The 27,620-nt window shown below is 40.3% G+C and overlaps 2 protein-coding genes and 1 long non-coding RNA gene across 6 annotated transcripts; 2 read left to right on the top strand and 1 right to left on the bottom strand.

The window, feature by feature from the left end:
• Nucleotides 1-488: 488 nt before the first annotated feature.
• LOC148691822 (uncharacterized) lies at nucleotides 489-6,467 on the top strand. 3 transcript variants are annotated; one of them, XR_015955309.1, is made up of 4 exons: nucleotides 489-638; nucleotides 4,706-4,816; nucleotides 5,330-5,411; nucleotides 6,221-6,467. It is a non-coding gene; the product is annotated as an uncharacterized LOC148691822 (long non-coding RNA). The 3 variants fall into 3 exon arrangements; XR_015955310.1 differs by lacking the exon at nucleotides 489-638 and adding an exon at nucleotides 4,479-4,611; XR_015955308.1 differs by lacking the exon at nucleotides 489-638 and having other exon boundaries at nucleotides 4,655-4,816; nucleotides 6,221-6,465.
• A 5,947-nt stretch (nucleotides 6,468-12,414) lies between these two features.
• On the top strand, nucleotides 12,415-17,533 carry LOC137736079 (RAF-like serine/threonine-protein kinase 20). Of its 2 annotated transcripts, none has more exons than XR_015954637.1 (9): nucleotides 12,415-14,830; nucleotides 14,927-15,277; nucleotides 15,351-15,437; nucleotides 15,599-15,751; nucleotides 16,001-16,181; nucleotides 16,263-16,410; nucleotides 16,673-16,795; nucleotides 16,890-16,977; nucleotides 17,188-17,533. XR_015954637.1 is itself a non-coding variant. In XM_068475417.2 (9 exons), the coding sequence occupies exons 1-9, from the start codon at nucleotides 12,569-12,571 to the stop codon at nucleotides 17,373-17,375; spliced, it is 3,564 nt and encodes a 1,187-aa protein (XP_068331518.2). In that variant the 5' UTR covers nucleotides 12,444-12,568; the 3' UTR covers nucleotides 17,376-17,533. The 2 variants fall into 2 exon arrangements, 1 of the variants encoding a protein (XP_068331518.2); XM_068475417.2 differs by having other exon boundaries at nucleotides 12,444-14,830; nucleotides 16,018-16,181.
• Nucleotides 17,534-21,947: 4,414 nt separating this feature from the next.
• On the bottom strand, nucleotides 21,948-24,834 carry LOC137737017 (protein SULFUR DEFICIENCY-INDUCED 2). Its single transcript, XM_068476358.2, has 4 exons — nucleotides 24,642-24,834; nucleotides 23,663-23,875; nucleotides 23,082-23,237; nucleotides 21,948-22,513 (listed from the first exon to the last, which is right to left on the bottom strand). Exons 1-4 carry the CDS (start codon nucleotides 24,765-24,767, stop codon nucleotides 22,106-22,108), a joined length of 903 nt encoding a protein of 300 aa, XP_068332459.2. The 5' UTR covers nucleotides 24,768-24,834; the 3' UTR covers nucleotides 21,948-22,105.
• Nucleotides 24,835-27,620: the final 2,786 nt, after the last annotated feature.

Genomic DNA, 27,620 nt, shown 5'->3' with positions numbered 1-27,620 from the left:
CCTAAGCTTGTTGAATGTGTAAAGGGCCAAGGCAAGGCAAAGCCTAGCAAGGCATGCGAGCCTTCTGCAGTTGACTCAGGGCTTTATGCCCGTTTGAAAACTAACCTAAGCCGAGGCCTGGTGCTGTGTAGGATGTCAAAACGACGCCGTCCTAGCTATGGTTTGGCTTCGGTCCAACTAACTTGGCACTTGGCAGTGCTGCGTGGTGCCGCGGTTTTTGCCTCTCTTTTTTTCCCCCAAATTCTAGGGTTAAAAACCCTAATTGCTTCTAAATTAATTTTGATGCTTTGACTCACAAAATTCCACATAGCATAATTGTGTAATGTGACACCCCGTCCCGAAACTATCGAAACGCTTAGGTGAAATGACCATTTTACCCCTAGTTTGTTTTACTATGTTGTTGGTTGTTTAATGCGGTGTTGGCCAAAGTTGGACCACACACACACACATCCACACTTACCTTCTCTCCCTCTCCCTCTGACTTTTCTCTCTCTCTCCCCCCGAGTCCATTATTCTTCTTCTTCCTCAAGCAAACGTACGAACACACACACACCCACCCTAAAACGTCACAGATCGAGGGATCCAAGACCACCATCGTGCTTGTGAGGCTGAGAGGAGTCCAGTGGTACCATTTTCAGGTAAGAACTTCGACGTTTTCACGTCGAAATCGCCATGTCCGTTTTAGCTACTGTTCATGCAAACTTATTCTAGCTTGTTTTTGGACTTTTGAAGCTTGTAGTTGTGTTTGTGAGGTTCCCAGGAGCTTGGGAGTGCTTGTGAGGTTCCCAGGAGCTTGGGAGTGTTTGTGAGGTTCTCAGAACAACCCGGATCTGATTATGGGTACGTTAAATATTCTTGGTTATTTTGCTAGAGTCTTAATTGATTGTGGAGCTACACATTCTGTGATTTCTCATACATTTGCTCAAGTGACGCAACCTCGCCCCACACCTCTAGGGTATGATTTAGAGTTCGCTATGCCTAGAGGGGAGAGATGTATTGTAGATCGTGTGTACCCAGGGTGTCCAGTGATAGTTGAGGGTGTGATGATGCCAGCTGATCTTATCCCGTTAGATATTGTTGATTTCGATGTGATTTTGGGCGCGGATTGGTTGCACCCCAATCGTGCCAATATTGATTGTTACGGAAAGATAGTTACATTTCGTCGTCCTGGACTACCCGTGGTTACCTTTGTTGGTGAGCAGAGTGGGGTGAGACATGGTGTTATTTCGGCGTTACGAGCGAAAAAGTTGTTGACTAAGGGTTGTCAGGGGTACTTAGCCCATGTGGTGTTGGATGAGACTCCTCCTTGTAGTGTTGAGGATGTGAGGGTTGTCCGACACTTTCCAGATGTTTTTCCTGAGGATTTGCCTGGGTTACCACCAGATCGAGATTTGGAGTTCACTATCGAGTTGCTTCCAGGTACTAATCCTATTTCTTTGACTCCTTATCATATGGCACCTGCTAAATTAAGGGAATTGAAGGTGCAGCTGCAGGAATTAGTGGATAAGGGTTTTATTCAGCCTAGTACTTCGCCTTGGGGCGCTCCAGTATTATTTGTGAGGAAGAAAGACGGAACTTTGAGGCTGTGTATCGATTACAGGCAATTGAATCGGGTGACGATTAAAAACCGTTATCCGTTGCCACGTATCGATGATTTATTCGATCAGCTTATAGGTGCTTGTGTGTTCTCTAAGATTGACTTGAGGTCTGGGTACTATCAGCTGAAGATTAATAGGGATGACGTTCCTAAGACGGCGTTCAGGACTCGTTATGGTCATTACGAGTTTCTGGTTATGCCGTTTGGATTGACGAATGCACCAGCAGCTTTTATGGATTTAATGAACCGGGTGTTCCAGCCTTACTTGGATAGGTTCGTGATTGTTTTTATCGATGTTATTCTGGTGTATTCTAAGTCGAAGGCGGAGCATGTTCGACATTTTACTTTGGTGCTGAAAAGGTTGAGGGAACATCAATTATATGCTAAGTTTAGCAAGTGCCAGTTTTGGCTAAACCAAGTAGCGTTTCTGGGGCACGTTATTTCTGCTCAGGGTATTCTGGTTGACCCTCAGAAGGTTGCGGCGGTGGAGAATTGGGAGCAACCGCGAACCGTCACCGAGGTGAGGAGTTTCCTTGGTTTGGCGGGGTATTATCGGAGATTTGTTAAGGATTCTCGGTAATTGCCTTACCCTTGACGAGACTAACGAGGAAAGATGTTAAATTCGAGTGGGATGATAGATGTGAACAGAGTTTCCAGCAGTTGAAGCATTGTCTCACTCAAGCACCTGTTCTGGCACTCCCAGACGATAGTGGTGATTTCGAGGTTTATAGCGATGCTTCCTTGAATGGTTTGGGATGTGTGTTGATGCAGCATGGTAGAGTGATTGCTTATGCTTCACGTCAGTTAAAACCCCATGAGTTGAATTACCCTACTCATGATTTGGAGTTGGCTGCTATCATTTTTGCATTGAAGTTGTGGAGACACTATCTTTATGGTGAGAAGTGTAGGATCTTTACTGATCATAAGAGTCTCCAGTATCTTTTTACTCAAAAGGAACTTAATCTTCGTCAGCGGAGGTGGATGGAATTGCTCAGCGATTACGACTGCACGATTGATTATCACCCTGGTCGTGCGAATGTAGTTGCTGATGCACTTAGTCGGAAGTCTCAGGGCCGCATTAATGTGTTGTATGCAAGCCGTATTCCTCTTTTGGCGGACTTGCGTGCTACAGGAGTGAGGTTAGAAGCAGAAGATCGAGATGTGGCTTTACTTGCTAATTTTCAAGTTAGGCCCATCTTAGTTGATCGGGTGCTGGCAGCCCAAGCAGCTGATGAGCAGACTCAAGAATTAATCCAAGCTCGAGAACAAGGTAGGAGGAGAGACCTCAGGGTACGTGAATCGGATGGCATGTTAATGCAAGAGGGAAGAATGTTCGTGCCAAATGTTGTGGATTTGAAGAAGGAAATTCTTGATGAAGCACATATCTCGGCTTATGCCATGCATCCTGGAGCTACTAAAATGTATCATACCATTCGACCATTTTATTATTGGCCGGGTATGAAGAGGGAGATAGCCGAGTATGTGAGTATGTGTGCCATTTGTCAGCAGGTTAAGGCAGAAAGGAAGAAGCCGTTTGGATTGTTGCAGCCGCTTCCCGTTCCTGAGTGGAAATGGGAAAATATCACCATGGATTTTGTGTACAAGCTCCCGCGTACACATAACGGTTTTGACGGCATTTGGGTGATCGTTGATCGACTCACTAAGTCCGCACATTTTATTCCAGTGAGAGAGAAGTATTCTTTGAGTCGTTTAGCAGAGTTGTTCATCTCGAAGGTAGTGAAGTACCATGGTGTCCCGGTGAGTATTGTCTCGGATCGTGATCCACGGTTCACATCTAAGTTTTGGGTGGCTTTCCAGGAAGCTTTGGGTACGAGACTACTCTATAGCACGGCGTATCATCCGCAAACCGACGGGCAATCAGAGAGGACTATTCAGACGTTGGAGGATATGTTGCGAACTTCGGTGTTGCAGTTTGGTGATGCTTGGCATCAGCGGTTGGATTTGATGGAATTTGCCTATAATAATAGTTTTCATTCGAGCATTGGCATGGCACCATTTGAGGCATTGTATGGTAGAGCTTGTCGCACACCGTTGTGTTGGTCAGAAGTCGGAGAAAGAGTTTTAGTGGGTCCGGAGATTGTTGAGGAGACTACTCAGAACGTTCAGGTAATCAAGACTAATTTGAAAGCGGCACAGGATAGACAGAAAAGCTTAGCGGATCGGCATGCTACGGACAGAGTGTACGAGGTCGGAGATTGGGTATTTTTGAAACTTTCACCGTGGAGAGGTGTAGTGAGGTTCGGGAAGAAAGGCAAGTTAAGTCCACGGTACATCGGACCATACATGGTCACAGAGAGAGTAGGTGAGGTAGCTTACAGGTTGGAGTTGCCTCCGGAGCTAGCCAGGGTGCATAACGTTTTCCACGTGTCTATGCTCCGACATTATGTTGCTGATCCATCTCATGTGATACCTCCTCAACCGATAGAAATTAATCCAGATTTGACGTATGACGAGGAACCGGTGACGATCATCGATTGGAAAGAGAAGGTTCTGAGGAACAAGACAGTGAAGTTAGTAAAGGTTTTGTGGAGGAACCATTCAGTTGAGGAAGCGACGTGGGAGACAGAAGATCGGATGAGGGATTTGTATCCTAGATTGTTCTTTGGCTACTAGGGGTTGTTTTTTTTTTTTTGGGTTGTTTTGAATTTCGGGACGAAATTCTATTAAGGTGGGTAGGTTGTGACACCCCGTCCCGAAACTATCGAAACGCTTAGGTGAAATGACCATTTTCCCCCTAGTTTGTTTTACTATGTTGTTGGTTGTTTTATGCGGTGTTGGCCAAAGTTGGACCACACACACACACATCCACACTTACCTTCTCTCCCTCTCCCTCTGACTTTTCTCTCTCTCTCCCCCCGAGTCCATTATTTTTTTTCTTCCTCAAGCAAACGTACGGACACACACACACCCACCCTAAAACGTCACAGATCGAGGGATCCAAGACCACCATCGTGCTTGTGAGGCTGAGAGGAGTCCAGTGGTACTATTTTCAGGTAAGAACTTCGACGTTTTCACGTCGAAATCGCCATGTTCGTTTTAGCTACTGTTCATGCAAACTTATTCTAGCTTGTTTTTGGACTTTTGAAGCTTGTAGTTGTGTTTGTGAGGTTCCCAGGAGCTTGGGAGTGCTTCGTTGGACAAATTTGGACGTCGGGAAAGCTTGGTTCGAAGTTGGCCGAGTTTTGGAAACTTGGACAGGTATTTTCTCGTAGTTTTAGGCCTTAAAACTTGTAGGATCGTGTTCTACTAGTCCTAAGGGTTAAAATGGTGCAAAAATCTTGAAAAACGGTTGAAAAACGAGCGAGAAAACCTAAGTTGCAGGTTTTCCGGCGACGGCGACGGCGCCGGCGAGAGGGTTGGTCGGAGAAGGAGGAGGAATATTCCGTTAGGGTTTAACGGAATATTCCTAACGGACGTTAACGGCGTCAGTTAGGGTTGACGGAATATTCCGTCAGTGCAAGGGAATATTCCTGACGGCGTCACTTGACGCCGTCAGTGTGCTTAGCACGTGGCCGCGCGTGGGGGCGCGTGGGTCCGTGTCTGAGCTGGCGCGTGGGGGCGCGTGGCAAGTCCAAAAATTATTTTAAAAATATGGTTGTGATCGTGAAGTTGTGTAGATCACGTTGGTATATTCATTTGTCCATTTTGAGCAATGTATGAGAAGTTATTTTGAACGGACGGTTATGTGCTTTAAAGTTAACGTTTTTATAGTTAATTCGCATATAGGTGACACGTATCCCGAGGACGAGCGTGCACATTCGAGGCAGGGGGGCTACGACCCTTCCACATACCAGTGAGTGGGCTTTTGTTTTCCGTATATACCTATATACATGTTGTTTCCCAGGAATTAGTATAAATGCCTCGTTTTACGCCATTAATTTTATATGATTGATGGTTATGCATGATTAGTGGCATATAAGTTGGTTTATATATTTATTCATACGTCATTTACATATATGTTGGTGCTGTGGCGGCCTAGGTAAGTGCCAGGTAAGCATTGTTTAACATTTGCATTAAATAGCGTTTAGAGGTGCTTAGAGAGCTCATAACCTGCACCCCCGGTGTTAGTGCTCCCGCCCAAAGTAGGGCACAATCCTTCACGTGTTGTTCACCTCCCGCACCACACGCTCAGCTTGAATCCAAGTTAGGTGCACAGTCATGTCGTACAGACCACTATAGGTGGTTCCGACTCGTAGGTGACCCGCGATTATTCGCACAGCCTTCACGTGATCGTAGCACTAGAGCGTCTATATGTTTTGCACCCAGGCCTGTCGTACAGACCACTTTAGGTGGTTCCGACTCGTGGGCAGGTTCAGTTAATGAGATTGAGATTTGAGCTCTAGATTCAGCCGTACAGGTCACTTAGGGGACTCCGGCTGTCAGATGTTATGATATTGATGCGATTTATACCTGAGCATTTGCATGTTGTTATGAGGTTTCGAGATGGCATACCTTTGAGCATGACTTGGCATATCTGCATATATGTGTTTATTTTCTGGGAAGTATACAGGTTTTACGGCGAGGGGTTAGAATGCATTTTATTAAATGATTTTCAAAGATTTGGTTTTTGCCCACTCACGCTTTTGTTTTGCGCCCCTCCAGGTTCTAGTAGCTTAGCGGGTTTGGTGGTTTTCCCGGAGGACGTCCCGGCATTCTGACAGACACTCACCTACGTAGGGTCACCTTCGGGTGCACTTTCGTTGTATTGTTTCTTTTGGACTGCTGTAGGCTTAAAGCTCTGAATTCAGCGTCTTACTTTTGCTAGCACATACTTTATCACATTATATTTGCTAGTTTTAAATTATTCGTACTTTTATATTACGGTTTTTAGCTTCCGCACTGTGCACATGGCTACGTCACTTCCACGTGACGGCCAGCACGCCCTGATCTTGGTTGGGGCGTGTCATGTAATGCACGAACAAATATATATATATATATATATATATATTGACAAAATATATGAACACATATGCAATATATATATATATATATATATATATAATTGAAAAGAAAATATAAATATAGGGGGGTTTATGCATTATGGGGAATGTTTTCATGCTTCAAGGTTGTTTCAAATATCTTAATTTATTTTAAAAGAGCCTGATTGGCAAAAAATAATTGAGCCTTTGATATTGTAGAAGAAAGCCTCCTCCATGATCCTTCAATTCCTTAGCTTCTGGCAAGAGCGTGCTGATAATGTGTTGTAGGCCTAATTTACTAAACTGTATTTAGGACCAGAGAGGGAGAAGGCCGGCGGCAAGAGAGAGGATAGAGAGAGATGTAATTTTGAGGTGTGTGTTGTATCACCCCATTGTGCCTTTATTTATAGTAGTAGGATAGGTTAAATCCTGGCCCTAATAGGATTATAACTCTAATAGGATAATATCTAACTTAGATAATATTCCAAGATATCCCTAGATACACTAAGATTTACACAATCACACTCCTAATCTAATAGGATTGCAACATAAACATAATTTTTCTAAAATAAACTCCTATGGATATGAACTGCTTAAACTTGATTTTTGTATGTTGATAAAACAAAGTAAAAATAAAATTTGAGTTAGGTACAACTTTGTCTCTCAAATTCTAGATTTTGTTAAACCGAAACTTGATTTAGGCACAGCTTGTCATTTTGTGTCTTTATAGTATCAGAGCAAGTAATATGAAGTACAACGGCCACACATGCTTCACGACACCTGAGTTGTGTTGTCACATGTTAGACTTAAAAATTCACCACACGTGAGGGGGCATATTGAGAATGAATCCCACATTGATGAGAAGAGAAACCTTGCATGTGCTTATAAGTAGTTGGGCTACTCCCCATATTGCCAATTGATTTTATGGTAAAACTTCAACTTTTTTCATAGCTCACTAAATCAAGAGAATTTAAAGTCCTTGATTAATTAAGGTGTAATTTGGTAAACCAGCCTCTCGCTTTGTGACGTGGTAGTAGAGGTGGTTTTGGTACCTTGAGTAATTAAGGCGAAATTTGGTTAGCTTGTTGGATCCTTGTTCTCTATCTCCACCGCGATCATCGATATGGCGGTGCTAGCAACAACAATGATGTCGATGATCGCGGTGGTAATAGTGGTAAGTGTGTAGCAGTGAAGGTAGCAATGGTGGCATACATGGTTTTTGTTTTGTTTTTTGTGACATCCCACATTGCCCAGGGGAGTGATCCTTAAATGTATATTCCCATTCCTACCTAGCACGAGGTCTTTTGGGAGCTCACTGGCTTCGGGTTCCGTGGGAACTCCGAAGTTAAGCGAGAAGAGGGCTAGAGCAATCCTATGATGGGTGACCCACTGGGAAGTTGCTCGTGAGTTCCCAAAAACAAAACCGTGAGGGAATGGTAAGCCCAAAGCGGACAATATCGTGCTACGGTGGTGGAGCGGGCCCGGGAAGTGGTCCTACCCGGGCCGGGATGTGACAATTTGGTATCAGAGCCTAACCCTGGTTGCGTGTGTGCCGACGAGGACGTCGGGCCCCTAAGGGGGGTGGATTGTGACATCCCACATCGCCCAGGGGAATGATCCTTAAATGTATATTCCCATTCCTACCTAGCACGAGGCCTTTTGGGAGCTCACTGGCTTCGGGTTCCGTGGGAACTCCGAAGTTAAGCGAGAAGAGGGCTAGAGCAATCCCATGATGGGTGACCCACTAGGAAGTTGCTCGTGAGTTCCCAAAAACAAAACTGTGAGGGAATGGTAAGCCCAAAGCGGACAATATCGTGCTACGGTGGTGGAGCGGGCCCGGGAAGTGGTCCTACCCGGGCCGGGATGTGACATTTTTAATACTTTCACTTGTGAAAATTTAGATACAACAACCATTGACATGAAAAAAAAAAAAAAAAAAAAAAAAAAACACCAAAACAAAGTTGGTGTGAAATAATAGAATTGGACCCCTATAGAAAAGGACCATCTTCGGATCCCTTCCACTTAATCCTCCTCATCAAACAATCCAGGTCCTTGAAATTTGATTCAACGGCTAAAGTTATTATAACTTTTAGAGTGGGCCTATGTTTTTAGCCATTGGATCATATTTCAAGAGTCCGGATTGTTTGATGAAGAAGATTAGGTGGAAGTGATCCAGAGAGGATCCTTTTCCAACCCCTATATTTAGCATCTCTAATCAAAGAGTCATTTCACCACGTAAACTAAGTAGTAGAACTTGAAGGCATGATGAAACTCGATACCTTAGTTTGACATGAATTGACGTTAGGACTACTTGCTGCCAAATTTGATAGAAAACAAAGTGTTCATTTTATTTTTTTAATTCTTTATTATTATGAATATTTCTTTTAATTCTTTTCTTTTTAAAATCAAGTCTTACATTTACTATTGTTGCAGCAAAAAACATATAAGTGAAGAAAAAAAAAATTGACATTCTCACATAAGACCATCTTTAAAGGAGATGTCAAATTTTAAATATAAAATTTAAATTTGATAGCCCATTTGACATTTTGACATCTCTTAAAGTTTTTCTCTCCACCGATATGTCAAATTTTAACTTAAAGGAAACAAACTAAAATGTATAAAAATATTTGAACAATGCATTGGTAATGAAAGGAAATGAAAAGGAAATGCTTTAAACCAATAAAAAAAAATCAATAAAAAGCATTTAATATTTAATTAAAATTTATCTGAAGTTGTTTTCAAATTTGATAGCCATCACCTTTGCTGCCATTCCACGTCATGCCACATAAGAATTGGCATTTCGGTTGGCAAGCACTAATGTTGTCTTTTTTATTTTTATTTTTTTTATTGTTATAGCTGATGTGGACTTTTTTTCCAGTGTTATTTCTGATACGTACAAATCAGCACTAACAGTAAAAAAACGCATCAACAATGTTTTCCAACAAAAAAACTAAATCTAATGTGGCATGACATGGATTGACTGCAACTTCAAATCTTCTTTTAATGGATCATTAAATGCATATTATTATTGTTTTTGTAAAATCAATTTTTATAATAGTTTAATATATTGTTAAAAAAAAAAGTTTCAAAAAAAAAAGTTTAATTTGACATGTCGGTTGAAGAGAAAAAGCTTTTGATCTTTTGAGTACACATCCTTATGGTCCTAGTAACGCATTATATGTGTTTATTTGCTTAAGTTCCAAGGGGTGTCAAATGCACGCTCGGTTATTTCATGAATGCTGAAAACAGTCCAAATACACTCAAAATAGAAACACTGTGTACTTTTGACACCCAATTAGCTTTTGATCTTTTGAGTGCTCATTCTTATGGTCCTAATAACACATTATATGTGTTTATTTGCTTATGTTCCAAAGGGTGTCAATCGCATGCTTGTTTTATCCTATGAATGCCAAAAACAATCTAAAGACACTCAAAATAGAGAAAACTGTGTACTTTTGACACCTAATAATTTTTTGATCTTTTGAGTACACATTCTTATGGTCCTAGTAGCCATTATATGTGTTGATTTGCTTAAGTTCCAAAGGAGTGTCAAACGCACGCCCGTTTTATCCCATGAATTTCAAAAACAGTCCAAACACACTCCAAATAGACAAACTGTGTACTTTTGACACCCAATAAGCTTTTGATCTTTTTTGTACTTATTATTGTCGTCCTAGTAGGGCATTATATGTGTTTATTTGCTTATATGCCGTTAAAAGATGTCAAATTGTTACATAGGCTGTAAAATTCAAATTTATGTTTAAAATTTACATCTTCTTTGAAAGAGTAATGCTAGGAAGACTAAATTTGTAGACAAAATTATGGAAACTAAAGGACATGGGAGTTAATGATTGGTTTATTATTTAAGCGTCGATAAACGTGCTCATTGTAATTGGTGACACATAATTTAATTTGTAAATTTAGTTTCCAAAATTTGACTCCCTAGCATTATCCCCGGCAATTTCTGACACGACCCGTTAACCTAACACGAAGCAACATGAAATTAATAGGTTTTCAGGTCAACACCATAACGAATTGAATCATTATCGGGTAACCCGATAAGCACATGTTAAGATGACGGGTCGGTCTAAGTATACATGTCGGTATCCCATGACACGATAAGAAAAATATTAATTTAATAATTTTATACCACCAAAAAAACTGTACTTAACAGTAGTAGGATTTAATCTAGAACTGAGTTGAAAGTTTATACACACACACACACACACACACACACACATATATATATATATATATATGTTTTTTTTTTAAATTAAATTTTAAAAATTGATGATTGTTGGATCGGCTGAGATTTAATCTTGGCCGTCCAATGTTTGTCTCAGGCTTAAATCAGACTTTCTTTCTTAGCCAGTACCTCTATCTCTCTCGATCTGAACTCTTGAATCTCAGTCTCGAACCTCAACTCTGGCCATCCATGAATCCATGACCACCCTCTCCAGTCTCCCTCCACCACACCACTGTCACCACATACGACCTAGTAACCTACTGCCAATCGATCTACTATGTTTGTCTCTGATTCTTTCTCTCTAGATTGAGCAAATCTCAAGCCCTAATTGAGGTAATAGTTGATTCTTTCGAACTACTTTCAAAATATAGGGTTTTGCTTCAAATTAGTTTTCGATTTAAGATTGGTTTCGATTCTTCAATTTGGGGTTTTTCGTTTCGAATTAGTTTTCAAAGTAAGATTCATGTGGCAATGTCTTATGTGCAAATTTAGAAAATAAAATATTTTTCTTAACGGATCATAACGAGTCGGGTCATTTTACCCGTTGGGTAAAATGACCTAGCCTGTTAAGAACCTGTTAAGATAATGGGTGTGACACGACATGATCTGTTAAGATAACAGGTGTTACACGAAAACGACATGAACACGACAAACACGACCTGTTTGCCAGGCTTACTTAGCATTGCCCTATTTGAAGATGTTATAAGCCCTTAAATTAATATTTGTTATTCATCTTTTGACATCTCTCATTTGGGGATAATGTGCTTGGTGAAAAGAAAAAAAATAGAGAAAAAAAATAGAAAAAAAAACGAAAAAGGAGAAAATTCATTAATAAATTAGTTGAGAGCAGTTTCGTCTTTTCGTTTCCCTCCATCACTGTATTAATGCCGCGTAATCCTTAGTAATTATTGTCGCTTCAACTCCGACCCCCTATTCTCTCTCTCTCTCTCTCTCTCTCTCTCGGTCTCTCTTTCTCAACCAACCAACAAAACCCCAACTCCTAAATCCATTTTCCTCTTTCCAATTTAATCCGAAATGCTGAAATCCCACTGCACCAACCTTTGAGCTTCGATTTCAAACGTTGATCACCGCATTTTAACAACCGCAAGGGTACCCAGTTTGCCATATCTTTTCTTTTTTTGCATGTTAATGTTCATGTTCGTTTTTCATTTTTCATATCCTTGTGAGATTTGGCTCTCATATTTTTATTTTCTTCAATGCTGTATGCCTAGTTGTTTGTCAAAAGTACACGGATTAACCATATTAATATGTGAAATTATTTGTTTAGGTGGCGATCGAGGAAACGGATATTTCGTTGATTTGATCATTGTAAATCGTTTCTCCATTGATAATCAGCTCTATGCAAATCATTGCACCATGTTGTCAGGCTATCTTTCATTATGAAAACCTGGTGATGGTTAATATTTGTGATGATACGTGATCTTGTTGGTTTCAGATGTTCTTGAATGGTGACTTTTACGTAGACAGAAATTATGGATACCACCCGTCAAGGAATTTGTACGCAGTTTAGCAATTTGGAATTTAATGTCAAGTTCACTCTGGCATTTGTTCTGAAAGAAGAATTAGAAGATATGTCATGGAGGCCCAGAGAGTGTTCGTAGGTGCATCATGGGATGAATTTTAAAGATAGATTTATTTATTTGTTTTGAGCATTGTTTGGTTAAAGACATTTTGGAATTGTTATTTTCATCAAGGATTTAAAGCTGAAAGGCGATAGGGTGTTCATAGATAAGCTTTAGATGAAGTGGAACTTCTTTTGAGACCATGACTGGTGAGGTTCCTGGTACTTCTGGTCGACAGTTTTGCAGAGATACAACCAATGATGTTCGAAGTGACAGAAATGCTGTGAACGAAAATGTGACTAATATTTGTCTACAGACCGGTGAGGAATTTTCAACGGAGTTTCTGCAGGATCGTATTGCACAAAGAAGATTAGCCCCTGTACTGACTGGCATTGATCTGCGCCAGTCGGAAAGGTTGGGTTCTAATATAAACCAAAACCCTAAACTGCTTTACGAGGATCTTGGTGGCGTTATGGGGATGAAGAGAATAGATTCCGATTGCAGTTCAGAATTCTCGGATTTTAGTCCAGTTGCTCCAAAAGGTTATCTAGCTGACACAGAGAAAAATGTTTCTCCTAGTAACATGAGCAGATACCACTTGGAATATGGTGCCATGGGAAAAGCATCGAGTAAGTTTGCTGATCGGGTTATTCCAAGACCAACTACTCCACCTTTTTATGTTGTGGACTCCCCTCAATCATACACTCCTTATGGTCAAGTATTTGCTGAAGGTTCTTTCTCTTTCAAAATGAAATTTCTCTGCAGCTTTGGGGGAAGAATATTACCTCGGCCAAATGATGGGAAACTCCGATATGTAGGTGGAGATACACGGATTTTATCTATTCGTGAAGGCACCAATTTTGAGGAACTAATGAAGAAGACATTTGCAATTTGCAACCAACATCACACTATCAAGTACCAGCTTCCCGGTGAGGATCTTGATGCACTCGTATCTGTTTGTTCCGATGAGGACCTTCTTCATATGATAGAGGAATATCATGAGCTAGAGAGAACAGAGGGTGCTCAAAGACTAAGGCTCTTCCTTGTACCTTTAACTGAAACAGAGAGCCCAAGTTCTGTCGAGGCAAGGATTACACATCCAATCGGTGCTGACTGCGAATTTGTTTTCGCTGTTAATGGTATGTTAGACCTAAGTCCTCAGAAAAGCTCTAGCGAGCAAACTTTGGCCAGCCAGACTGGAAATCCATCAGATTATAGTCCAACCTTTCATAGAGACTCTCCTACCGGTGCATATTTTGAGACCAAAGATTATAGCCCTAATTCCTCAAGTGCAGTGGGCACATTACCTAAACCTGCTCCTCAGTTCTTAGCTACTCTTCAGATCCCAAAGAATTCTTTTAATCAATCCCCTCCTATATCCCCAGTTCCACTTCAACACAGAGATCCCAAGAGTTCCAACGTGCAGCTTTATTTGGACCGATCATATTGTGATGGTAATGCAGGCATTGCTCCTTATGGTATGGAGAAATATCCATGTGACAATACCTATTATCTTGATGCGGGAAGTTATAACAATAATCTTCATCACGGGCCTCCATTGTTAAATCATCATCATCATAACCAATATTTGGCTGAAACTTATAGGGCTAAAAAGTCTCACATTGTGCACTCCCACAATCGTAGTTTTAGCGAAACTTTTGTGCCTTCTGCACAGTATGGCAAAAGTAGTATGGAATTTGAGAGACTTGTGATTCTGGAAAAGGCCCTCCATTCGGAAAAGTCTCTCTCTCGTCCTGAAGATAGAGATGGACTATCTTCAGGGTCCGGGGAAAGAGATGCTTCTTACCACAGAATAATGCATGCAGTACTTTCTGACTCTCAGTTGCAGGAACATGTTCAGAGGTCCACCGAAGGAGAAGTTATCCCAGTGTCGTCGCTGAAATACAGACTAGAAAAATCACCTTCGTTGAAGATACAAAGGTCCTCGCAAGAACGGCTTGTGCAACAGAAAGTGATTCTTGATGGGAAACATCAAATTGCTAAACACGGTAATGAATTCACAATCAGGATACCTGACCAATGTAAAGAGGAACTAGGTTTGGAGATGTTGAACCAGACGGACAGGAATGACACTTGTGCTGATAAAAAATGGAAACACTTTGAAAGAAATGTTGAAGTTACATCAAATGATATTGTCATGGAATTTAAGAAGGAACAAAATGCGAACTGCCTTCTCAATGATTGCTTAGCTATGAAACATTCACAATTCCCTGAAAGTGGGATTTTTGGTTCATCAAACCCCGAAACTAAAGGTTCTGAAGATACTACAGGCCCCCAAGGCTACGGATTTGACACAACTTCTCAGTTTTCTCTTAGGAGCCAAAATTGTACTAGAGATCAGCGGTGTGCTACAGTTGAGACAGTAAGCAGTCAAACAGTTTCTCATCAGTCACGTGAACTATTACCTGTTGCATCTCAGGAGTTCTTAGTCTCAACATCATCTGTAAGTACTCATCCCTTTGAGTTTATTTATTTATTGCTTTGAATCTCTGCCTCAAGTCTCCTGATATTTCTATGTCAACTGTTGGAACCTATTCAGAAATTGGCTACAACTGCTGCACCAGACAGAGAATTTTCTCTCCATGATAAGGAGTCAATAAATTATCCTGAGTATTTTGTTGAAAGCATATATCTCAGCAGACAGTCTTCTGAAGTAACCAACTGTGAAGGTGCTATCCCTGCCCAATCACAGCCACTGGATAATCGGTATGACAACAAGGTGACGGACTCAGTGATTATTGTAGAAGACTTGACTAATAATACACCACCCGGTGTCCCTACCTCCAAAGTGGTCTATAACGTCTCACATATAGAAGATGAGGCCAGTGATGATTGTTCATCAACTGGAGAAACAGAGACCGGAAGTTCAGCTACAACATCTCATAACAAGGTAAGCTCCCTATTCAAATTTGAGCAATGATTTTGTGGAACTTTTCGATGGTAAACTTGAGCTCCTATTATAGGCTGAGACAGCTGACAGAAGTCATAGGCATGACACTATTAGCGATGTTGCAATAGCCGAAATGGAAGCAGGCATCTATGGTTTGCAGGTTGAGAACTATTATCTTGATTGATATATTCATGATCGGATGTTAATTCTCTCCTCTCTACATATCATGAATGCTTAGTTTGTTTCTCTACCATGCAATTTTGTTTTTCGCACGACTCTCTTATACTATCTTTAATGTAAAATCATCTACCCTATATACAGATCATAAAGAATGATGATCTCGAAGAACTGCAAGAGTTAGGATCTGGTACATATGGAACTGTCTATCATGGAAAGTGGAGAGGAACAGATGTTGCAATTAAGAGGATAAAAAAGAGTTGTTTCTCCGGCAGATCATCAGAGCAAGATCGACTGGTTGGTCCCCAAAGTCATTAGTTTTCAAATTTCGGAATTTCATATCTAATTACAGTACATATTGGGATCATTTGAACTGTAAATTATATCATAATGTGCAGGCTATTCACAACCAAAAACTTGAGAAAACAATTCAATTATATACTAAATTTATGTTACAGCTTCCCAATGCCTCGAGATATACATACAAAATATCTTGGGGTTAAATGTAGATCCAACATTTTGAATATTTTCGCAATGAAAACGCAGATCCCTTGTTTTGACAGACTAAGGACTTCTGGAGAGAGGCAAAGATTCTGTCAACCCTTCACCATCCCAATGTTGTAGCATTCTATGGCGTGGTGCCTGATGGGCCTGGGGGGACGTTAGCAACTGTAGCTGAATTCATGGTGAATGGGTCGTTAAGGCATGTCCTAATAAGGAAAGATAGGTTAGTTGATCCATCTTTGTTTTGATCAATATATCCTCTGACATGAAAAAGATTTATGCAGTCTTCAGATTCTTCATGCAGAGTGCTTGACCGTCAAAAGAGGCTCATAATCTTAATGGACACAGCTTTTGGCATGGAGTATTTGCATTTGAAAAATATTGTTCACTTTGATTTGAAGTGTGACAATTTACTAGTTAATTTGAGGGATCCCGAACGGCCCATATGCAAGGTAATTTGTTCAATACAAAATGTAGCATACCCTTCTTGTCTTCTGTATTTTTTTATTTTTTATTTTTTATTTTTTATTTTTTTTATTTTTTATTTTTTTTTTTTGACAATGGATTCAGACATAATTACTAGTTTCACTATGTTTTTCAATTAAAAGATATTAAGAAGTAGTTCTTTTAAAAACAGTCCTTTTATTCACCAGGCCTCTTTGTACATGGAAGTTACTATACAGTTCTCCTTGGTGGTTATATGATGCTTTGCAGGTTGGAGATTTTGGTTTGTCAAGAATTAAGCGCAACACACTAGTATCTGGTGGTGTTAGAGGAACCCTTCCGTGGATGGCACCAGAACTATTAAATGGTAGCAGTAACCGGGTCTCTGAGAAGGTTAGGAACTTGGAATATCATTTTTATGAACGGGGATGAGCAAATCATGCCTAAAAATTTTAACCTGATCATGTGGGTGTTCATTCTTTGACAGGTTGATGTCTTCTCATTTGGTATTGTAATGTGGGAGATCCTGACTGGGGAGGAACCGTACGCTAACATGCACTGTGGTGCTATCATAGGTAAGTTTTTCTAGCATATTTTGCTTAAAGAGTTGTTTTATCTAAATTTATTCTTAAACGCGTTGAGAAACTTCATTCTGCCTAAATGTAGCATGAAAAACGTATGATTTCAGCATCCCTACATAAACTGTTACCTTCCACTTTGAAACTTGATTTGTTATTGTTTTATCTGAATTACTGAATTTCTATTTTCATCAACTTCCACTGAAGGGGGAATTGTAAGTAACACACTGAGGCCTTCTATTCCAAAGCGTTGTGATTCTGAATGGAAAAAACTAATGGAACAGTGCTGGTTGCCGGATCCTGCTGATCGTCCATCATTCACAGAGATAACACATAGGCTGCGTGACATGTCAATGGCACTCCAGAAAAAGCGGCCCAGTCTTGCAAGTAGATGAAACGTAAAATCGCATGTAAATCAGACTCACTAACATAGAAATAGTTTCGGCATAATACAATCACTATACTTTATCGGAAATAAGTTCATTCGCGCTCAAAGAGCACTCTTACATTTAGGTACTTTTATGTTTAAATTTACTCACATTTTCCCACATCACTTTATGACTTCGTCACCTTCCAGGTGTCAGCAGCATAACTTGATTCGAAGTCCAAGTGGACATTCCGGGTCGGAGTGTGTCACATTCCTCTACACAATTCTACAAACACATCTCTCTTTTCTCTCTTGATCGCCAGCCCCCTTCTCCTTGTCAGATAAAATAGGCTACAACATATTGAAGCACTTTAATATTTTATTAATTTTACAAAAAATTATCCAAAATTTGAAGCCTCTCTCTACTTGGTTCCCTGTAAATGGATAAATCCGTAGCAAGGGTTTTCAAACCATTGAAAACTAGTGTGTGCTATTAGGTGACAAGTGAAGCTTAATCATTTGAATATTAGGACTAGTTAGTAATTTTCACACCATTTACCAAATAATATTGTTCACAAATATAAACTTAACAATTATTCATATTTTCAAATTCATTTACTTACACAAAAAAATTAAATAAATAAAAAGAAAGAGTAAATTACATTTTACCACCTCAGGTTGGGGGTCGATTTCAATTCCTTATAACATCTTTAAAACATTTCAATTTCATACATTTACTTATCATTTTATTTCAATTTCATATATCCATTAGAAAATCCATTAGGCAAACCGTTAAGTGATGACGTGGCAAATATGTGATCCACATTTGTGCTGATGTGACTGCCAAATTTATGTCACGTGGCAAAAATAATAATTTTTATGCATTTAAAATATTATAATAATTTACCCTATTAAAAAAAATAAAAAAAAAAACTCATCTTTTTCCTCGAGCCCTTCCCTTTCCCTGCAACCCAAACACCCCATCCCCAGCCATCCACCTCCCCCGCAACCCACCACCCCCACTCCACCTCCCCCGCAACCTCCCCACCCCACCCCACCCCACCCAAAACCCCAAAAAACCCAATTGTTCACCCCGCAGCCATGGCCAGTGAAATCAAGTTGAAGATGAATAATCGAAGTTCAAACTGCCTTTGCCACCTCCATATGCTCCCGCAGCCTAACACCATCTTCAAACCCAGCAAAACGCAGTAGCAATCCCGGGCTCACGACCGTTGGCCAGTCTCTTGCACCGTTTGATTTGAAGGTTAAACAATTAGGGTTTAAAGGCTGGGCTTGGTCATGGATGAAGGCACGAAGACAGAGAGGATGGTCGTTGGTGGATGGAGCCGATGATGAAGATGAGAGAATGGAGGGTGGGTGCGAGTTATAGAGGAGAGAAGGGTGGGTGGCTTGCAGATGAAAGAAGGGAGAAAAAGGGTGGGGATGATGAGGTAGAAGATCGGTGGGTTTTGGGGTAGGGTGAGGGGGGTTGCAAAGGAGGTGGGGGTGGGGTGGGATGAGGTGTTTGGGTTGTAGGGAAGGAAAAGTGTAACATCCCACATCGTCCAGGGGAGTGGATCCTCTAAGCCTTATATGTATATTCTCATCTCTACCTAGCATAAAGCCTCTTGGGAGCTCACTGGCTTTGGATTCCATTGGAACTCTGAAGTTAAGCGAGTTCGCATGAGAGCAATCCCAAGATGGGTGACCTACTGGGAATTTCTCGTGTAAGTTCCTAGAAACAAAATCGTGAGGGCGTGGTCGGGGCCTAAAGCGGACAATATCGTGCTACGGTGGAGTCGAGCCCGGAATATGGTAGGGGCCTGGGCCGGGATGTGACAATTTGGTATCAGAGCCAATCCCTGGCCCGAAGTATGTCGATGAGGACGTCGGGCCCTTAAGAAAGGGTGGATTATAACATCCCATATCGCCTAGGAGAGTGGATCTTCTAAACCTTATATGTATATTCTCATCTCTACCTAGCACGAGGCCTTTTGGGAGCTCACTGGCTTCGAGTTCCATCGGAACTCCGAAGTTAAGCGAGAAAAGGGCGAGAGCATTCCCAGGATGGGTGACCCACTAGGAAGTTCTCATGTGAGTTCCCAGAAACAAAACTGTAACCGTGAAGGCATGGTCAGTGCCCAAAGTGGACAATATTGTGCTACGGTGGAGTCGAGTTCGGGATGTGGTGGGGGCCCGGGCAGGGATGTGACAATTTGGTATCAGAGCCAATCCCTGGCCGGAAGTGTGCTAACGAAGATGTCTAGCCTCTAAGGGGGTTGGATTGTAACATCCCACATCGCCCAGGGGAGTGAATCCTCTAAGCCTTATATGTATATTCTCATCTCTACCTTGCACGAGGCATTTTGGGAGCTCACTGGCTTCGGGTTCCATTGGAACTCTGAAGTTAAGCGAGTTCGGGCGAGAGCAATCCTAGGATAAGTGACCCACTGGGAAGTTCTCTTATGAGTTCCTAGAAACAAAACCATGAGGGCGTGGTCGGGGACCAAAGCTAATAATATCGTGCTACGGTGGAGTCGAACCTGGGATATGGTGGGGGCCCGGGCCAGGATGTGACAATTTGGTATCAAAGTCAATCCCTAGCTGGAAGTGTGCCGACGAGGACATTGGGCCCCTAAGGGGGTGGATTGTAACATCCCACATCGCCCAGGGAGTGGTTCCCCTAAGCCTTATATGTATATTGTCATCTCTACCTAGCACGAGGTTTTTTGGGAGCTCACTGGCTTCGGGTTCCATCGAAACTCTGAAGTTAAGTGAGAAAGGAGGGGCGAGAGCATTCCCAGGATGGGTGACCCACTGGGAAGTTCTCATGTGAGTTCCCAAAAACAAAATCGTGAGGGAATGGTCGAGGCCCAAAGCAGACAATATCGTGCTACGATGGAGTCGAGCCCAAGATGTGACAGGAAGGGCTCGGGGAAGAATATGAGTTTTCTTTTTTTTTAATTTTTTTTTAAATAGGGTAAATTATTATAATATTTTTAATGCATAAAAATTTATTTTTTTTACCACGTGGCACAAATTTGGCAACCACGTCAGTACAAATGTGGATCTCATATTTGCCACATCATCGCTTAACGGTTTAATTAACAAAATTTCTAACGGATGTATGAAATTGAAATAAAATGATAAGTAAATGTATGAAATTGAAATGTTTTAAAGATGTTGTAAGGAATTGAAATCGACCCCAAACCTGAGGGGTGAAAATGTAATTTAGCAAAAAAAAAAAAAGAGGTAGAATGATGGAGAATCCATGATTCCATCCCTAGTGGCTATTTAGGAAAATATTTTTGCTCACCACCATCAAGTCATGGCGAAGCTCTCCATTCTATTTATCCCCGTTAGATGAATTTAAATTTTAAAATTTGTGTAGTGAATAGACAAAAATCTCAAAATTTAAACTCATTCAACAGTAATAAATAAGGTAGGGGACATCACGATTTAGGATTTAGGGCGCTAAGGCGCTAGTCGGCGACGGGTAAGAGGCTAGCGCCTAGATTGTGTGATCTTCCATTTACACAAAAAAAAAAAAAAAAAAAAAAAAAAGGTATGTATGAAAAGACTAACGACCAGTTTGGGATTGTTGCGCATTTTAAAAAACATGTTTTTACTATACTTTAAGAATAATCAGCTGTAAAGTAAAGTAGCATTGTAGAAGTATTTGGTAAATTTCAAGATTAAAGTGATATAATTGTAGATAATGGCAAAAATAAACAGGGTAGCGGGAATATAGGCGAATTCAATGATGAGAGCAATGGTGGTGGTGATGGCAATGGTGGTGGCGACAATGGTGATGGTAAGGACAAAGGTGAAGGTTGGTGTAAACGACAAACGTTTTTTGAGGTTTTCTTTTAATTCACTTTGTTGGTATATAACCAAACTGAATCGGCAAAATTTGTGATTACGGTACCACCAGGTGGCATTGCTGAGTGGTAGTACATCTCCACTCAAATTTTGCCATGTGTACATTAATACACATAAACTTCTGCGGTTAATTCTGAAGTTACAAACCCTAAACAAGGTGGTTAACCACCATATGGCCGACGCTACCCAAAAGTTTGTGATACGACCCAATTCTCAATTCCCTTAATCAACCTACAAGTAGCACAAGAAAGCTATGGAAGAAGAGGGAAGAAGAGATGGAAGGAGCAGAGCTCCAAATATTTTTGTATTTAATTTATTTCTTGTCAATTCTGATCTGCCACAATTCAGGGAGTTGACTGACGAACTGACGGTGGCGTGACTGGTAGGTGCTTTACGTTCGGATCTGCAATTTCTCTGCAATAATATTTTCTATAAGTGTATAATTAAGAAAGACATCAAGAAGACGGGATAAATCTCAAATCCAGTTAATCGGAGTGGCCATAAAGATTAATTAACCCCGGAACAAAAGAAAACCCTTTAACGTAGTGTTAAACGGCAGAATTTTAAGTTTGTTGATGATTGGTATTACTGTATCGCTTAATAATTTCTCAAGATTCTAATGCTGTCGAATTAAATTGCTTGTAAATGAAGTTTCTTCTTATTCACAAGATTCTAATGCTACGGGCTCCACCTCTGGTACCACAAAGAATGAGACAAGTAAAAGGGCAAACATATTTTTAACCTTGATTATTCATTTGTTATACTCAAACATACAGCCATTCCTTGTCCAAAATTATACACTCTTCCATGCTATTAATACAAAGCATGCAATAACGTGATGGGGAAACATGTGTAAAATCTCTGTTCTCTACAAAATCAGCAAGCTAACTGATCTCTAAACGACGATATCTCTTCAAATATCGCAAGTCTCCTCGACCTTTGAGGAGTCCACTGCTTCACCAAGTGGTCAAGCCCCTCGAGAAAGGCATCTTCCATATTTAAACTTAACGAATTGGGAGGCAAAACTACACGTTGACATTGCTCTAGCTCCAGCACCAGTTCCTCGGCACGAACTTTTGACTTGGGCTCATCAGATCCCGGAAGCATGCCCTTCAACACATGGTCAACAACTGATTGCGCCTCCGCATACCTTCTTTGCTTGATCAGGCACAGGCATAAGTTGCAGGCCTTGTTTGCATCTGGGTCAATGATTTGGGCTTTACGATACACCACTTCTGCAGCCGCATGGTTCCCTTGTTGCATGTATGCCCAACCTAAGTTGCCCTGCTCACACATCTCTGAAGTAAGAACTCTGAGATATGGTGACATTAAAAAAGGTAAATGCTTGGTTGGAGGACATTTTTCAGAGGTTTAGAAGCAGCACTATCAATCTTCGCAAGTTTTTATTTGGAGAAACAGAGAAGAGAATGATGCTGAAAAGCTTTGAAGTCAGCTGCTTTTATGTATATTTTTAAGTGGGGCTGCTAAGGTAATCTTCTGAGAAAGCTTGTTTTCTGAAGAATATAACAGCCATTGATTAACTCAAAGGTGAATCTTATTGTTGGGAAAACATGCTAAACAACCCAAGGAGTTTTCGGTTAGCAACCAGAGTAATGTCGAAATCACAACTGTACTGGAAATATTACCGGCAATTAATTTTAGAATTTTCAGATTCTAAAGAAACCTAGAGAGAAACTGTGTTGTACTGAGACTCTTTTAACACTAGAGAAAGCTGAACGAGAAGTGCAATAAGATCCCAAAAGGACAACATTTTTAATAAGGTCACTCACAAGCACTCTGCAATCTAATATAGTAATGAAGAGAAAATAAATTCCCGCAACTTAGTACTGACCAGTATCCTGGAGGTTTCTTGCTTGATTGTGACTTGGAATTTCCTTCCATGAGAGCGCGCTGTCTTGGTGTGCTTGCCATTGAAGGCCTCTCCCTGGAAAATCATCCGAAGCTTCTGTTTTAATAGCTCTATTTGTTCCTCAACTCTTCCACATTTCTGCCAAATTTGTATATATCGTGAGAAACATATTTCAATATAGAGGCAAAAAAAGCAGGATTAAAATTCATATTATGGTCAGAAGGAGTGTTAGGTGATGCCACCTACTGTTTGGCCTCAAGTTTTGAGTAAATAAGAAAGCAAAAAGGAAAGAAAAGTGCGCCTGGTTTGGCAGCATGAGTGTTCTTCAAAAAGCTGGGGTGATCGATTTGAAGGCATCGCCAAGATTGACAATTAATCGAAAAAAAAAAAAAAAAACATTCAACACTTGTTGGAATTTATGGTGCGTCGAGATTCATGATATCAAACAGACCCATTTTCTATGTACAAAAATAGACATTCATCAGATGCCAGATACGGTAACAAAACAGTCCACCTCAAAGTTGCTGATATAACATCCATTTAGAGTAAGCTTGCATATTTACCTTATACAAGTCGATTAGTACATTGTCAAGGGATTCCTGTGCTTGCCTGGAGCACCGATCCCTGAAAGACTTTATTGCTTCAATTGCTTCTTCTGCTCTATCCTGTTGCTTCATGACCACTGCCATGTCTTTGAGGGAACTATCCACCCTATCACCGGCATTTATTGCCTTCCAGAACAGTACAATAGCCGCTTCGGGATCTTTCTGAACTAACTGCATTTGCACAAAGAAGACAATGAACAAAACAATATTAGCTAAATAGCAGATCGTCTAACATCGGTTACCGCTCTCAGATTAACCAACGGATTAAAATACCATACTCTGTAATCCACAATCAAAATTCAAACCAATACAATTTCATAATACCAAATTACCAATGGAAAAAGATAATTCAGAAAGGGAATTGTTATTAGCACTCCAAAAATCTCATTCTACACTCCAAATTTTCTATATTAAGCAAGAGAAATACACTTACGAGGGGTGTAGAATGAGATTTTTGGAGTTCCGATAACACCTCCCTTCAGAAAAGAAAATCAATATTCTTGATTCCCCCATAACTGTGGTAGATTGGAGCGTTTTCTTTTAAGATAATGCTTGGAAGACCAAATTTTTTAAAACCAAATGATGTGTCACTGCTAAGAAACAAGACTTACATTTCCCAGAATTCATTCCCTCAACTTAAGGGATTCGAACTTGGCTGTGGAGGTTGAGCACACTCACTAAAAGTTCAACGTTTTTCCATTTTAGTAATATAAAGATTTTAAGAAAGCCATAACTGAGGATTTCCGAGAATTTATTATCCAGAAAATTACCAAATATAATGTGAGATGTTCAATGAAACTGGAAATTTATTAATTCATCAAATCCCAAACAAAATTAAATTGAAATCAACTAACGAGTAATTAAATAAGCGTATGATTAATTCATCTATACATCCTAAAAATACAGAAGTAGGTATAATTGTATGAAGAGAGAAGACCTGGACGTGCTTGGCCCTGACGTAAGGGCTGTCACCAGGAGGCAGCTTGTGAAGAACATGATAAGGAGGAGGCTGCTGCTGCTGCTGCACCTGATCAGTCCTCTCTCCATTCCTTGGGCTCGTCATCTTCTGCCGGCAGCTGGTGAGTTTTGTTCATAAACTTGGACAACTTTTAGTCTTCCAGTTCTTTCATTCTCTACGAATGATATAATAATATCATATGGTTAGGAAAGTGAATGGGAAGGAAGGTGGCCTGGATTGCGTCCAGGTTCGTGGTGGAGATGGGTGGGGACATGTTCTCTTGCCAAGTAATCAGTTTGGAAGCGTGCACTTGGCCTCAAGCGAGCAATGGGGCGAATCTGACGACGTCCCATTCTCCCTGCCATCACGCATATCATAAATATATGCCTTTTGTTATTCATACAAGTCGTGAATGAGACCAACCCCATTTAAGAGGTGACAAATATCGTTCAAAAGCTAATTGGTTATTTTTGCGATTTTAACGGGTTACTTTATTAATGTGTGAGGGAGTAATTTGGAGTTAAAGTGTACGAAGGCAAGCAATATTTCCAGCCGGTTCAATGGTAGTGGGCCAAATCCCTATATTTTGTATTGACGTTATTCGTATAACTTGTTTAGTCCATGTAATTTGTGCGTCAAATTTAAAAGAATTTAGTGTACATGATCTTGCCATTTACCCAAAACAAAAACAACCAATTTTATTCTTTGTTCCTTTTGAGTCTTAACAATGACCATATTTTGAATTGTCCACTAGAGTAATCTATCGCTTATGCAACAAAATTAATCATTAGGTTGTAAACCCTCGGAATATTTCGAAATATTTGTGGGCTTTATTTTTCTTTAGTTATGCTTTTCTAAGATGTCTACAGTTGCCTAATCAACAAAGAAAAGATAAAATCTGACCAAATGGGAAACGAGTTGAAGAAAAAAAGAAAAAGAAAAAGAAAGGAGTTAAAAGAAAAGATAAGTCTATATATGTTCTTTAGGAGGAACTCCAGCGTGTGAAACCTCCTTCCAAGCAATACACTATGCTATCCACCTGGTGAACAATAACTGTCCTTAAGGAAGAGTAATCGCATTTTGCATCTCCACCGTTACACTTCAATAGCCCTGGCAATAGGCAATAAAATATTAGTATTTTTTATTTATAAAATAATACAAAATAATTTTAATCGTAATTTCGGATAAGATTTTTAATCGTTCTCGTTGCGCTACGTGTCATTATCCGAAATATTATTAAATAATATAAAATAATTTTATTTATAATTTCGGATAAGATTTTTAATCTTTCTCGTTGCGCCACTTGTCATAAAATCTGAAAAGACAATTATTGGGGATGGATTTCCGATAAGATTTTTAATCGTACTCGTTGCGCCACATGTCATTATCCGAAAATACAATTATTGGTGAAGGATTTATGATAAGATTATTAACCAATCACGTCGCGCCACGTGTCATAATCTGTTGACACTCTTTGAGGATAGATTTCCATTAGATTTTTAACGAATGACGGCATGTCACATGTCATTATCCGAAAATACAATTATTGTTGATGGATTTCTAATAAGATTATTAACCAATCACGTCGCGTCATGTGTCATAATTTGTTTACAATCTTTAAGGATAGATTTCCATCAGATTTTTAACGAATGACGGCATGCCACGTGGCATTGTCTACAACCTAATCCTTTCTGAATCCTCCATATAATCCACCATCCATCCTCACAAATCTCACACCAATTTTCTCAAGATCTCTATCATTATTCATAGTTTCTGCTTCCTTTTTCACAAAAATCTCTATCATTATTCATAGTTTCTGCTTCTTTCTTAGAATGTCTTATTCTTCTTCAAGGATGATGTGGGAACTCGATCAGGAAGAGGAAGAATTGTTTAACCAATCAGAAGGAATGTTCAATCTCCAAGTGGCAAAAAATAAGAGGGAATATGATGAGGAGCGTAGAAGGAGAGATGACGAAGCAAGAATGGGCAGAGCCTCACATTCCCGTAGAGTCATCCAAGCTAGGGCTTAGATCTGTAGGCTGAGCCGTTCCGGAAACCTTGATAGAAGCAGGCAACGACGAGGTACGGAACTCTTGGATGATTATTTTGTCCGTAATAGTGCATTCCCTAATACGTACTTTAGACGTCGTTTTAGAATGGAACGACATTTGTTCAACAAAATCATGATTGCTGTTTGCAACCATGATTCTTACTTTGTGCAAAAGAAGGATGCTTTTAGTGCTATGGGTCTCCTTCCTTAGAAAAAAATTACTGCTGCCTTACGAATGCTTGCATACAGAGCATTTGCAGACCAAGTGGATGAGATAAAAAGGATGGGGAAATCAACCATTCTTGAGTCCCTGATAAGGTTTTGCGAAACAATCGAATCTATCTATACCGCAAAGTACCTTCGGAAACCTACATACATGGACTTGAAAAGGCTTCTGAAGAAGGCCGAGATGCATGGTTTTCCTAGGATGATTGGAAGTATTGATTATATGCACTGGACGTGGAAAAATTGTCCAAGTGCATGTCAAGGCGCTTATGGGGACAGAAAATGAGCAAAAAGTATCATTTTGGAAGCGGCGGCATCTTTTGATACATGGATTTAGCATGCCTTTTTCGGGGTTCCGGGAGCTCAAAATGACCTCAACATCCTTGCCCAATTCCCAGTGTTCAACGATGTCCTGCAAGGAAAGGCACCAAAAGTCACGTATGAGGTCAACGGACGTATGTAGGATGAACCTAGCTGACGGCATTTACCCAAGGTGGTCAACATTTGTCAAAACAGAGCCACGTCCGCGAAGTGCAAAGAAAAAACACTTTGCAAGCTATCAAGAGGGATACAGGAAGGATGTGGAGCGTTGTTTCGATATCCTCCAAGCTCGTTGAGCGATCATCAGGGGTGCTGCCAGATTGTTTGATGTAGAGTCGCTTCGATCCATCATGATGACGTGC

Source organism: Pyrus communis, chromosome 13 (assembly GCF_041283825.1).
Source record: "Pyrus communis isolate YQ-2024b chromosome 13, ASM4128382v1, whole genome shotgun sequence".
Taxonomy (NCBI): Eukaryota; Viridiplantae; Streptophyta; class Magnoliopsida; order Rosales; family Rosaceae; genus Pyrus; species Pyrus communis.
The sequence above is the reverse complement of the archived record's forward strand: the minus strand, read 5'-3'. Positions and strand labels throughout refer to the sequence as shown.